Source organism: Pelodiscus sinensis, chromosome 5, assembly GCF_049634645.1.
Source record: "Pelodiscus sinensis isolate JC-2024 chromosome 5, ASM4963464v1, whole genome shotgun sequence".
Taxonomy (NCBI): domain Eukaryota; kingdom Metazoa; phylum Chordata; order Testudines; family Trionychidae; genus Pelodiscus; species Pelodiscus sinensis.
Window position 1 is genome coordinate 104,531,124 of NC_134715.1, and position 13,062 is coordinate 104,544,185.

At 38.4% G+C, this 13,062-nt stretch overlaps 1 protein-coding gene across 4 annotated transcripts in view; it reads right to left on the reverse strand.

Moving 5' to 3' along the window:
• The window catches only part of SLIT2 (slit guidance ligand 2), a 388,563-nt gene that overhangs the window by 46,626 nt on the left and 328,875 nt on the right, over positions 1-13,062 (reverse strand). For all 4 annotated transcript variants that reach the window (XM_075930670.1, XM_075930668.1, XM_075930671.1 and 1 more), the window contains exons 24-25: positions 9,875-9,946; positions 7,253-7,416 (exon numbers count right to left, since the gene is read on the reverse strand). In XM_075930670.1, coding sequence (XP_075786785.1) covers positions 7,253-7,416; positions 9,875-9,946 — 236 coding nt within the window. The remainder of the gene's footprint in view (positions 1-7,252; positions 7,417-9,874; positions 9,947-13,062) is intronic.

The following is a 13,062-nucleotide window of genomic DNA, read 5'->3' on the forward strand; positions in this document are numbered from 1 at the left end:
TTTACATGTAGCAGTTCAGACCTAAAAGCCTAGTTTACTGCTTTATTTTATGTGTACCTCAAGGTTAGATTACCATGTGCTCTTGAACAGCAAATAGCTATTTGGAAGCAGAGGTTTGTAAAAAGGAGTATTTAATAAGCAATTTTATAACTGGGCAGGCTAGTTCAGTGCATGTATGTTATTTTTGTGGTTGTAAAATAGAGGCTTGCATTTTTATTGTCTTTGTAGTCCTACACAAAGGGAAAAATTATTTAAAGCTGAAAAGAATTTTGTGTTATTCTGAAAGTCATAAATAAGCTGAGTAAAGTTGAAAATTTAGGCTGTTACAACTCAATAGGGCAGGAAGCTGTCTATGATTCAGCTGAGGCACAGTTATATTCAACTGATTTGCTAGAGCTTGGTGGAGCACCCTGACAAAAACAATTTTTGTAATTCCCTGAGACACCTATGGTGCTTTGCAATAATGTCAAGTTTACATCTGATCGCTCCTTCTCAATATTATATTCTACAACTTTAATTTGCTAGTCTTCAACTTGTTTCTATTTGCAAGAAACAGTAGGGATGTTAGAAAGCATGTAATTGAATAGTCATGTACCTGCATGAAATGTACATGACTATTAAATAGTCCACGAAGGCCAGTGCACTCCTGGTTCCACTCCTAGGGAGATGCCTGCCACCCCACACTGCTGCCTCTAACTCAGAGGCATCAGCATGGGGTGACAGGTGGGAGCTGTTCTGCGAGAGGAGCCACTTTCAAAACCAGTCCCTAGTGAGCTCGGACCCCTCCGCAGACAGGGCTGCTGCTGCAGAGCAGCCTCTGACTGTGGCGAGCTTGGGCTGCAGCAGACAGAGGCTGCTTCGTGGCAGCCCTCTTACCCCCCAACACTGCTGCTTCTAATAGATTTAAATCTGATACAGGGGCAGCAAACAGGTGGGGAATGTGTGTAGTCGACAGGACTAACAGATAAACCCAGGATTTTTGGTTAATCATGTAGTCGTCTACACACTGACATCCCTAATAAATATCCTGCATTAGTTGCTTTTATTTAATAATGCTGTGACTGCACATTATAACTATTGAGGCAAGATGAGTGGCTGGGGACAGGCAAAGAGAATTGTTTAAATCTGTCTGTTGCTGCTGGCCCTTCTGGCATGTGACAGAGAAGACTTGTAATACAGGATCTGTTTCTTGAATGCAGAGCTGAACACACATTGTTGGGGTGCTCTTGGGGTAGGTCGACATTAAAGGAAAATGTGGTGGGCATAAAATCACCTAAAACAGACATAGACTTTTCATATGAAAAAAAAAAGATCTAATATTAAAATTATATCCTTGCCAGAAAATCAGAGATAATTCAAAATGACTGGAGAATTTTATCATTTAAAGTAGTTCACTAGAATGCTGTTTTAACCAAATAGTAAATAAATTACAAATTATATTTCATGCTTTTCTTGTCAACCTGTGTGATAGTCAAACATTTTATCTGGGAGTTAAATGGGGAGATTCTGTTATAATGAAGATGGCATTCATGGGGGCAAAGGAACCAAAAAGCTAGGTCCTCAAAGATGATTCTAGCACAAGCAGAAGCTGATATCAGTTCACTTTCAAAACTGTTGTTGTTGGTATGACTCTGTGTCAAACCTTGTAAGACAATGTAAAGAAATAAAAAGCACTAAGCTATAGTAAGGAAGTGGTATTTTTGACCAATCACACAAACTGTATATGGATCACTGACCATTCTTGGGTCATTGCCTTATTTCAAACAAGAGCTCTAAAACTAATTTAAGTTCCTGTTAAAGAGACAAACAACAGAGCTATGAAAGTTGAAACAAATGCCATAAAATTATCATCTGAAAAGTCCTGCCTGACTGAATGTCAAAAAGACTCAATGGTTAAATCAAGCAAAAATGGAGCAAGTGATGTACTGAAAAAATGAAATCAGCAATTATAACACTGTCTCGTAATCCTTTATCTTTATTTCCTCGTCTTTTCTGAATATCCCACATAGCTGACACTTGCCTTTCCTGCTTATGTAACAAAATCTTTATTTGGTTATCTTTCTATTAAAAAATAATCATATCTATAGCATTGATTTTCCTCTTAAGTTCTTTGGTCTAAAAATCTAAGTGGAAATCCTGAGTGAAGAGGCTGTTTTGGGAGATTTCTGGTAATCTGTAGTTTTGTATCAGGAATACCAACACAGCAACTAAGGTCACTAAGTGTCACAGTGTGTGAGAAAAGGAAGATATACGTATTTTACATATAAAGAACTGTTTTGAGCTTTGGGTGAAATTTCTACCAACTCATGGTTAATGTAAGTCAGTTTACTCTACCCTAATTAGACAGAATCCAACATTCTAATTTTCATTGTATAATGTGAATTCAGCTTAAATGATATAAACACTATGTGAGAAAAAATTAAACATCATCTGCTTTACAGAAGTCCTATTACAAATAGAATAAAAACCAGTTGTCACCTTTAAGGCCATATCCAGAGGGCCTGTTCCTATTTCTGCTCATTCAGGCTATATCTACACTATAGGCTCCTTGCGCAAGAGAGCATCCACACTGCAAAAGCGCATCGAAAAAGTGGTGTGCTTTCGTGGAAGAGAGTGTCCACACTACATGCACAATCTCTTGAAAGAAAGTGCTGATAGCTATCCACAGAATGACCACCTGTGCTTTTTCCTCTTTCCTGTTTTAGCACAAAAATACCGTTACCCATGCACATGTACCTTTTTGCACAAGAACTCTTGTGAAAAAGGAGTTATTCCTCGCAGAAGGAGGAATACCTACACCAGAAAAATCCATCTGTTCTTTCGTTTTACTTGCACAAAAAAGTGCTTGAGGTGTGGACGCTGCGTGAGTTATTGTTCAAAAGCGGCCGTTTTTATGCAAACATTCTGTAGTGTAGACATAGCCTCAGAGGGGGCAGAATTAAACCCTAGACTTTTCTTGTATAATCTCCCGCCCGCCTTCATTTTAGTGTGTTTTACAAATAACACTCCCAGAGAATGCATTATACCAACATGTATACAAGCCCTAAATTACAATTTCAAAAGTGACTTGGGTACATAAAAGTTCAAGTCCCAATGTGATGGCAACTGAAGTTTTACCTGATTTTGCATTATAAATGCTTATTTCAAATTTAAAAAATTGATTCACCCATTTTGAAAGTTATAGGGTTACAAAAAAGACGGGAAAAATTAAGATACTTTTAACTCAACTCTTGCTCAAAAATATTTTTTAAATAATTTGTGGTCACATTAATCTTTAATGTAAATAAATATAGGCTAACACTTTAAAGTCCTTGGGTGTGTACATATAAATGGAAATAAAACAAAGGTTAAGATAAATAATGTGAATGTCTTAGGCTAGACCTATAGAGAAGGAAAGGATATATATTTCTATACTATGTTACCTAGCTGACATGCTTTAAATAGTCCTTTACTTTGCAAAGCATAAAAGCAGTGAAAGGTTCTAGGACCAGATTTTCATTTGCACTATGGCCCTTCTTGTTTCTCTGGAAGTGTAAATAAAGAAGGCTTCATGTGAAGAAGAATGAGACCCACGGGAGACTGCTCAAAACTGTACATCAGGAGTAGGGAACCTTTTTTGGGCTGGGGGCCACTAATCCATAGAAAAATCAGTTGGGGCCCCCAAAACCTCACTGATGTGGCCCCCGACTGATAAGGAGAAATATATTCCTCACATTCCCCTCACACACCAGTGTCTAGGGGGCCCTTGCCTAGTAGATTTTGTGTGCTCCAGCCCTGTGATAGGGTAGCGGGGAGGCTGGAGTGCCAGTGCAAGCTCCCCAATGCTGGGGGGAGGGCCATGAGCCTCAAGGGCCAGATCCAGGCAAACTGGGGGCTGCATCCAGCCTCTGGGCCTAAGTTTCCCCACCTCTGCTGTACATTATATAAAAGTCCCATCACATGCACATATGCTTTGCTCATCAAATAAATCTGTTAAATACCGAGGGGCTGTTGTATGAGGTATAAGATGCATTGTTTATATTACACTTTTTAAAAGAAAAATAATATAAACAAAACCAAAATTATCTCACAAAGAATGTGTTGGAAGAGAAACTCTTTAGCCCTGATGTGACTTGGCCCTAAGTAATCTTTTATCACCAACATATGACCTAATTTTATAAATGTCCACATTGAGTTACAATTGAACAAAAGTTGTTCCTAAGGTTCCTAACTACAGAACAATGCAATCACACTGCAGTGGTAACCATAATTTCTATAAGGTAGTTAATTTTCAATCCTGAATCCACGCTATTTACGATATCAAGATTATTTATATAGTGATATTGTATAACATATAATAAATAATCACCCACAAACTTATCCAAGGAAAAGGAGGGATGCAAACATTAAACATGCATGTTTTAGGAAAGAAATCCGATTGAGGTACATATAGGGAAGGTCAGAAGGTCTAGTCTTAACCAGATAACTCATTCAAAGGCTATTTACAACCTTACCTGGTATGAGAAAACCACAAGGCCCTGGAATCTCTAGAAGCAGGGCATGGATTGTGAAAGGCCAAAAGCAAAAGATTGAGAGTCTGTTAGAAGTATGTATACAAAAAATCCTAGGGGAAAAAAGTCTAAGGAAAAAAGTAAAGCAGGAGTGGTCCCTATAACTTCCAAAACTAATTCACCATCTTTCAATGAGTCATTTATGTGAATCTTGTACCACTCAGAAGGGATTTTCACTGGAAAAGCTGTTTTCTATTGGATAGTAGCTACCTGTTACACAAGCCAACATCATCACTACATTTTGCTTTCAATAGCAACCCAAACATCGATAAAAAGGAGTTCCCTGCAATTTTTGTTCTCTGACTACATATATTATAAGAAACTACCATTCTTAGGTCTGTGCACCTACATGTGACCAAAGCAGAAACCACCAAAGTTCCAAATTCTTGGTTCCAGCACAGGCATCCACTAGAGAACCAATATTCCTCCCAGTGTCCCTGCTGCCAAATGCATTCTGTGCAGAGGGAGAAATTACTGACATATGCATGGGGGAGGGAGGGAACCTGAATAGTAAAGACAAAATGGGAAAGGACTACCTGGGAAGGAGCACTGTGGAAAGATCTAGGGGTCATGGTGGACCATAAAGTAATACGACGGAGTCAACAATATGATACTGTTGTGAAAAAAAAGCAGCAAACATCATTCTGGGATGTATTAACAGGAGTGTTGTAAGCAAGACACGAACAGTAATTCTTCCACTTTATCCTGCACTGATAAGACCTCCAATGGAGTACTGTATCAAGTTCTGTGCACTACATTTCAAGAACACCCTGGGGAAGGTCCAGAGAAGAGTAACAAAATGATTAAAGGCTTAGAAAACATGACTTATGAGGGAAGACTGAAAAAATTGGGTTTGTTTAATCTGGAAAAGAGAAGACTAAAGAGAGATCGTGATACCTGCTTTCAATTATCTAAAAGGTTGTTCCAAGAAGGAGGGGGAAAATAATTCCTCTTAACCTCTGATGATAGGATGAAAAGCAATGGGCTTAACTTGCAGTAACAGACATTTACATTGGACTTTAGGAAAAACTTCCTGTCAGGGTAGTTAAACACTGGAATAAATTGCCTAGGGAGGTTGTGAAATCTCAGTCATTGGATTTTTAAGAACAGATTTGACAAACATCTGTCAGGGGGATGGTTTAGGTGGTGCTAAGTCCTGACATGAGTGCAGGGGAGAGGACTTGATGACCTCTCGAGGTCCCTTCTGGTTCTGTTATTGTACGATTCTATTAATGTGTTACAGGGCTTTCAACTCACTGCAGCGAGTGGCTGCAAATCTCCAAGTTAGACTGGATGATCGTGGCGGCAGATTTGTTTGAAAGGAACTGGCCTTGACATGGTCTCAGAGTAATAGTCGTGTTAGGTTATAACAATAGTTCTCTTGGGGACAGCAAAGCCTAATGAATTAGCGTAAAATTCAAAACAAATAACTTGGACACTCTAAGGCTTTAATTTACTAAAAGCATGGTGGACTCCCACCATCAAGCTTGTGGAGAGGAGCCTCATTGAGATGAGAATGCTGAAAAAGGAAAAAAAATGTTCTGATGAGATCAACTAGGGTAGAATTCTATAACTATTTTAGGAAAGAGCATAGGATGCATCTATAGGCCCACCATGTCTTTGAAGCCTTTGCTAAGAGATGAAAAAAAAAATCAATAGAGTTTCAAATTCGCTCTGTCTATAAACTTAAATCACTGCCACAATAATCTTGTATGGAAAAGCTGAGCTTACATTTATCAAGCATTTCAGGAGGAGTTATCAATTTAAGCAGTACCACTATACCACCGTATTTATGGATCTTTTTATCCATACTTTAAAGTATTTAACAATCTAAAGACGAAGTGTAGCAAAAGTACTCTATACATTTAAGAAGTTTAAGAAAAACCAAGAAGAAAAATGGAGTGGGGAAAAAATAATATGTAAAATAACAGAAGTCCTGTTTCACACAAGAGCCAAGCGTTAGGATATCCCAGACCCTTTGAGGCCACAAACTTATTCAGATTCTTAAAAGAGACTGAATAGCAGCATCAGATTCATAAAAGTGACTGATAACAACATCCAGAATAATAAAAGCTTATGTGAACAAAAAGAGTACTGGCAAAAAGATAAAACTTAAAATGACTGCTTCACTCTCACCTATTGGGAAATAGGATGAGACCATCATGGAGAGCAATTATCTCATGCTTCTTGTACTCCCTTTGAAGCATCTAGTGCTGGAGACACAATATTAGTTATAATCCAATCCATTTCCTAGGATGCAGCAAAAACTGCAAGGCTCACTTACCTAATAATTATGAAAATGTTTCCAAGTTTTGCTGGAAATACTGAGAATGAGGTACCAGAAGTTAGTGAAACTATATTATTTGAAGAATAAGATAATTGTTATAATAGTGTCAGTTTGGGACAGGCAGCAATGCAATTTGGGATAATAGTTCACTGTGAACCACAGAAGCAGCTGCTACAACTTTTGTCAGAAAGGAACTACATAGGTCGATATGCTCTTTGCTGAAACCAATGGCTTTATAACTTTGAATTTGAGAAGTATCCACTTTGGATCTGCCCATGGCAAAGGACCCAACCGTGAAGATGTTATGATGAATAACTTTAGAGAGTATAGGATTATTCTATCATTTCACAACTTAACTATTCAGGTGTACAATTTCAAAATCTGTAGTCACATCAGAAGAAATACAAAACAGTACCTTGGCAAGTAAATTTTTTAGATGGAGTTGTGAGAAGTAGTTTATCTGCCATTTCTCCAGGTCCAGCACAACGTGCAATACCAGGTTCTTTGTATTCTGACTTTACCCAGTCAGACAACCATTGCATGTTACAATCACAGTACAGAGGATTAGCTCCAATAGCTCTGGGAGGAAAAAGATGAGAGTTTTGTGTATTTGTTTTACATAACAAAACCAAATCTATTATCAGCAGAAAATTCCTAGAACCTAAATGCAGTACATGGATTACCTGGATCTTGGCTTTCAAATTAGGACTCAGCAGCAAACTTTGCCAGAATGCTAGCCATTGTTCCTAGTTATATCAGTATGGACTTTGGAGAATTGATACTAATGAGCTCAGTATCACCCTTTATGCTTAAATGGCCAATTTATTTGAGTTTAACAAAGAGCATCTGCAGAAGAAATTTTGTAGTGGGAAGTTAAGTTAGCCTAAGGATGAAGTAAGACCATTGTACTCCTGTGGATCGTCAACTGGGGCCTAAGCCTAGCCTGCAAAAACTGGGGAAAACTATTTTTTAAAATATACTTCTCAATTCCAGTCCTTTGCTGTATGCCCTGAATAAATCATTTGCTTTTACCTTTCTCCCCACAAAACTCTGATTAATTATTTCCTCTTTGGAGCTCTGCCAAAGAATATAAAGCTATGGTTGCTGATCTCCTCAACATGATTATGTAAGGAGATTCTCCAAGCAAGCTCAGCACTGAAGGCATCAGTAAAGGCAGGCCCAAAAGATATGCAGCTAGGGAGGGACAGGTCTCTGCCACTAACAATCTGAAGTAATACAACATTTTTAGCAAGTTCCACTGGATCATTCTCCCCTGAGTGGGCTCTATGGAAAGCCTGTTTATCTTGAATTCAGTTGGATGTAACAGTTAAAAATTTATTTTTAATAATTTGAGCAATTTTGTTGTTTAAAACATTTTAAAAGATTTTCTGAATTACTTAATTTGTAAAGTGCCTTCTGTAACAGTCAAAGTTTCCGTGCTAGACAGCACAAGTGTTCTTACAACTTGCGTAGGTGGGAGCAAAATGTTTTGCGGCTAATGTAGAGAATACATTCAGTGTGTCACTTATAAAATTAGTGAACCCATAGTTCCTATTGTGCTGAAATGAAGTTATATTGGTGGCATAAAGAAATAAGTCTGGAATGTGTCCACCTTTTCAATAGGCAGTCCCGGAAATGACTTTAGTATTCCACTGCCTTTGAGACTGTTCCACACCACTGGGCCTTCTGAGAAAGAAAAATGATCCCAGGAGAAATGATCAGAGCATTGCTCAAATGCCCTGAACAGAGTGAAGATTGCAGAAATGCTCCACATTCTGCCAGACTTAACAGGAAGCACTTCTATGATTTACTCTGCAGAACCCACTTATTCAGTCAAGCTGAATGAGGAGCAATAAAAAAATAGACCCAATTTTATAGATGCTTTTTATCTCCTTATTGCCATGTTACTCATATGAGAGATATTCCCCCCTCCCTATTCTTGCTCCAGAGAAAAAGAGGAAATGTTTCTCTGAGAGAAGGAATATGCTCCCAAGAGAAGAGTGATGTTCCAGCTTCAGACTGAGGGAGTAAAATATCCTTTCTTAAGAAGAGATGAGGAGGAAGACCATGATAGAACTTTATCCTTTCTAGAAGTGTGTGTGGGGGGAGAGAGAGTGTGTGTGTGTGGGGCAGGGGGGAGGCGATAGCTGGAATGCATAATGCATAGTCACTGCTCCAAAAAAGCAGTAGGCTCTGTCAGCTGACATGGTGAGACAATGCTATGTCACCACAAGATGGCACAAAAATGTCACCAGGTAGAGCTGTGATGAGGAAAATAGTCCACTCAAAAGTCTAACTGCCAGTACAAAAGGCAAACAACTTTTTTTTTTTTTTTTTTTTTTTTGGAGGAGGGGAATAAGGAGAAAGTCAAACTTATATGATCATACATGTTTTTAAAATCTTCTGAAGAGCATAACCAAAGATGCTTATGGCTGCCATCTTGGAATCAGGGAAGGGAAAGACAAAAACTCAGAGGGTTAAAACCACTTTGTCATTTTACTTTGACTGTATAAAATAAATTCATTTCACTCTTTTTTCATAACCTCCATCTCTCTATTTGTCCCTTTCAAATTCCTCATACTGATTTAATCTGTCTTCATGCACATGTCATCCTGATAGCACATTTGAATATATTGTAAATAAGGATGACATCAAACTTAATCAGTACTCCTTCAGTTTTCTGTGACATTCCCAAATGCTAAATACATCTGACACAAAGTTGGACCATTAGTTGCTTACAACAAAACAGATGAATACAGATAAAGACACTTAAAAACTGCACCTGTTTAACAATGTCAAACTCAGGGACACAGTAATAAATCCTCTCCCCTCTTGCAAGGATCAGATTCAATATCTTCATCTAAACATCAATGGGCACATTTAATGGTTCCAATTCACCTTTGCTCTTTGTAGCTCACAGAAAACTGAGCAAAATAGCAAGATGTTATTCAAGGAAAAAAAAGTCTTCCATGAAATGTTGATCCAAGCAGGAGATCAATATACATGTACATAAAATAATATATGATTGAATACTCACAGATGTGATAATGCTGAAAGGTCATTAAAAGCTCCTTCGGGAACAACAGAAATATCATTGCCATGTAATGACCTAAGGGGGGAAAATGACCAAAATAGGTAAATTAAAAAAACTATATATGTATAGAACTCAGCAGTTTAACTTTGCAGGCTTGTGATTTTAAAAACTTGGTTCAGTTTCACATTCAATTTCACTTCCTGTGGATTTGCAGCCTTCCCAAGACCATCTCTTTGCCTATCAGGTTTTTGTTCCAAATTTGGACTTAACATTTTATTTTTAATTAAAAATAAAACTTGCTTAAGAGAGATGCAGATCAACTATTAACACAGTAGTACTCAGTGAGTTCAAAACAGGAAAAACAGAGAAAGTAATTATTTAACTTTACAGCAGCTCAACTAGAATAGCACGGATTGTGTTTGTGCTCTTTATTGCTTTTTGAATACACTGATAAACACATATGCAACAAAGGTTCATGAAAATCAATTGTGTGTCTGTAACTGATAATATAATCACAAAATAAAATTATTTATTGATGAAGTACACAAGGCTGAGTCAGTCATACTGGGCAGACCTATTCAGCAGAGTTCCCTCCCTCTCTACGCAAGCTTTCATTCACACATACATCTATTCTACATATATCAGGTTTACGAATAAAGTTGTATAGGTGTTTTTAAAAACATGATATAAAAACAAAATCCAGGTGCTAACTAATGCCCTGTATATACAATACACAGTAACCGCGATTTGAAACATCTGGTTCACTGCGTTATAACATGCTAACTTGCCTGTGTGGATAGAAACACTCCTACCCCCCCAACAAACAACATATAACTAGGGCTTTTTTAAAAAGGGCAATTCATGCAGGAATCTTTTTTCAATTAACAGTAAAGTAGAAAAAAAAAACCAAAACCTCTGTTCATCTTTTCCCAGTGGGATAACTGGACATTTTTCAATAAACTGAAATTGGAAATTTTGATTTTCAGATTGTTGGAAAACCAACAGATTTCAAATAAAATTCTTTTCCTGAAAAAAAATTAAGAAGTCATTTTTATACAAAAAAGTCTTTCTAAGGTAATTAATGTGGCCCATGTGATCACAGCATCTGCATATTTAATGTATCTATTCTCACAAGCAGTGAGGTACTATTATCTCCATTTTCCAGATAGGGAACAGAGACACACCAAAGTTAAACAACTTGCTAAAGATCATACAGGAAGTCTGTGATGCAGATGAGAATTGAACCTTGGCTTCAGGACTAGTATCATAAGACCTGGATCACACTTCATATCTGACCTGTTCTAATTATAACGACAGTAGGGAATTGTGATTCCACTGTGCAGGAGGAAGCATGGTTCTTTAATATGGCAATCATGTACACTTGCCCTCAGGTCAGGAAGGCAGTAAGGGTGGAATTTTGGACAGGTGTGTGGGGAGGGGCGGGGGAAAGGGCAGAAGAGACACAGAAGCTATGCGTACCAGGACGCGGCTAGCTTTTCATCCCATGCCCTGGACACTAAGGGTACATCTACACTTGCTCCCTAGTTGGGACTAGGGATGCAAATGTAGCCGACCGAAATTGCTAATGAAGAGGGGATTTAAATATCTCGTGTTTCATTGGCATAATCTCACCCACGGAATGCAAGTACTTTCCCCTCACTTCCTTAGCCTCCTAGGGAAGGGATGGAAAGCAAGCCACGTCCTGGAGCTCACGGCTGCTGCCCTCCCTATCTGCCTGAAATTCTACCCTGGGAAGGCAGGGTATGGTTCCAGGCAACACCAATCAGCTGAGCACCACTTTTTGCAGAGAGGCTCCCATTGACATGTGCAAGTGCCTGAACTGGCTTATTGGAATTGTGGCCTCAACAAAAAGAATACCTCATACTACACACTGCTGGTTCCACTGCAAAAATCAATATCCTACCATCCCTTCTCCATTCTCTTTGCCTTTACTGGTGGAGGATAGTAACAGAGCTGCAGTTCATATGCTGTGTTTTGGGGTTCATAATTACTGAGGCAGCAGCTTTTTATGTGAGTCAGATAGCCTGAAGCATTTGCGTAATGCAAGGATTTAGAATGATTGTGATGGATACTCAGAGACTTGGACAATTGAACAGGGTTCTTGCATGGGTCCTTATGAAGTTATGTGGTTGGTTTGTATAATACTATTTTCTGAATCAGTCTGGAGTTCCTTATTCTTCTTCAATATTGCCATCTTGACAGGATCACAACTTGGTGGAGGTCAGGTCCTGATAACAAGGAACTCCCTTTGGTGGAGTAGTTATTTGAAGTGCAAAGGGTAGTGATTAGCTGAAGGGGTTGAACCAGGATTTGGAAACTGCTGGTGTTTGTATGCTGTAAAGGCACATCTCTGAAGCTACTACCTTGTCCTCCAGACTCTCATTTAAAAAACAAACAAACAGCAAAACTCTAGCTGTGGTGGTTGGGAAAAAAAAAAAACCTCAAATGTGAGTAATATGGTACAAATATGAGATAGTGAAATAATAGCTGAGGTGTGTGAACTGCCCCAGTCAGATCTGGTAATAATAACTCAGAATCTAGTGATATTAATTAGGACTTTTAAAATGTTTCATTCATTGGGTAAGAAAGAAGAGGGGGAACCACAGAATTGCTCACTTTACTATGAGTGGCCTCTCATTTTGGTGCCGTAAGTGGGTTGCATTTAGAACTTCGCAGATCCCTTAAGAATACTGAACTCCCATATAGGAGAAGCCAAACTGGCTTCTCAAATAATTTGAACAATATACTGTGGGAAATTGTCTCATTTTGGTGAGTCATGTGGGTAGATCTCATTTTGTGTACAGTGCTTGGAAGAATTTCATCACCTTTTCTGTACCTCCAATCTATTACCTGAGTTGCCTTCTTTGAGAATTAATCACCTGCTAGGAAGCAGGTGTTGACACTAGCAGGAAGCTTACACCACTTTTACAAAGCACAGAAGTTGCTCTCAGTTGCGGTAGATTATCGAATAATACAACAGATGCTCTATTAGGGCTTTGGACTAGAGTGAGTGGTTCTGCAATTAGAACATGCTCCAGGTTTGAATATCAAAGGGGTACAACTGGTGATAGCTTGGGTGGCAGGTGCCTACCTCCTTTTACCACTGAGAGCTTTGACAAGTTATCCTGTTTATAGATTTTACAAAGTAGCTGGTATATGACTAGAAATCC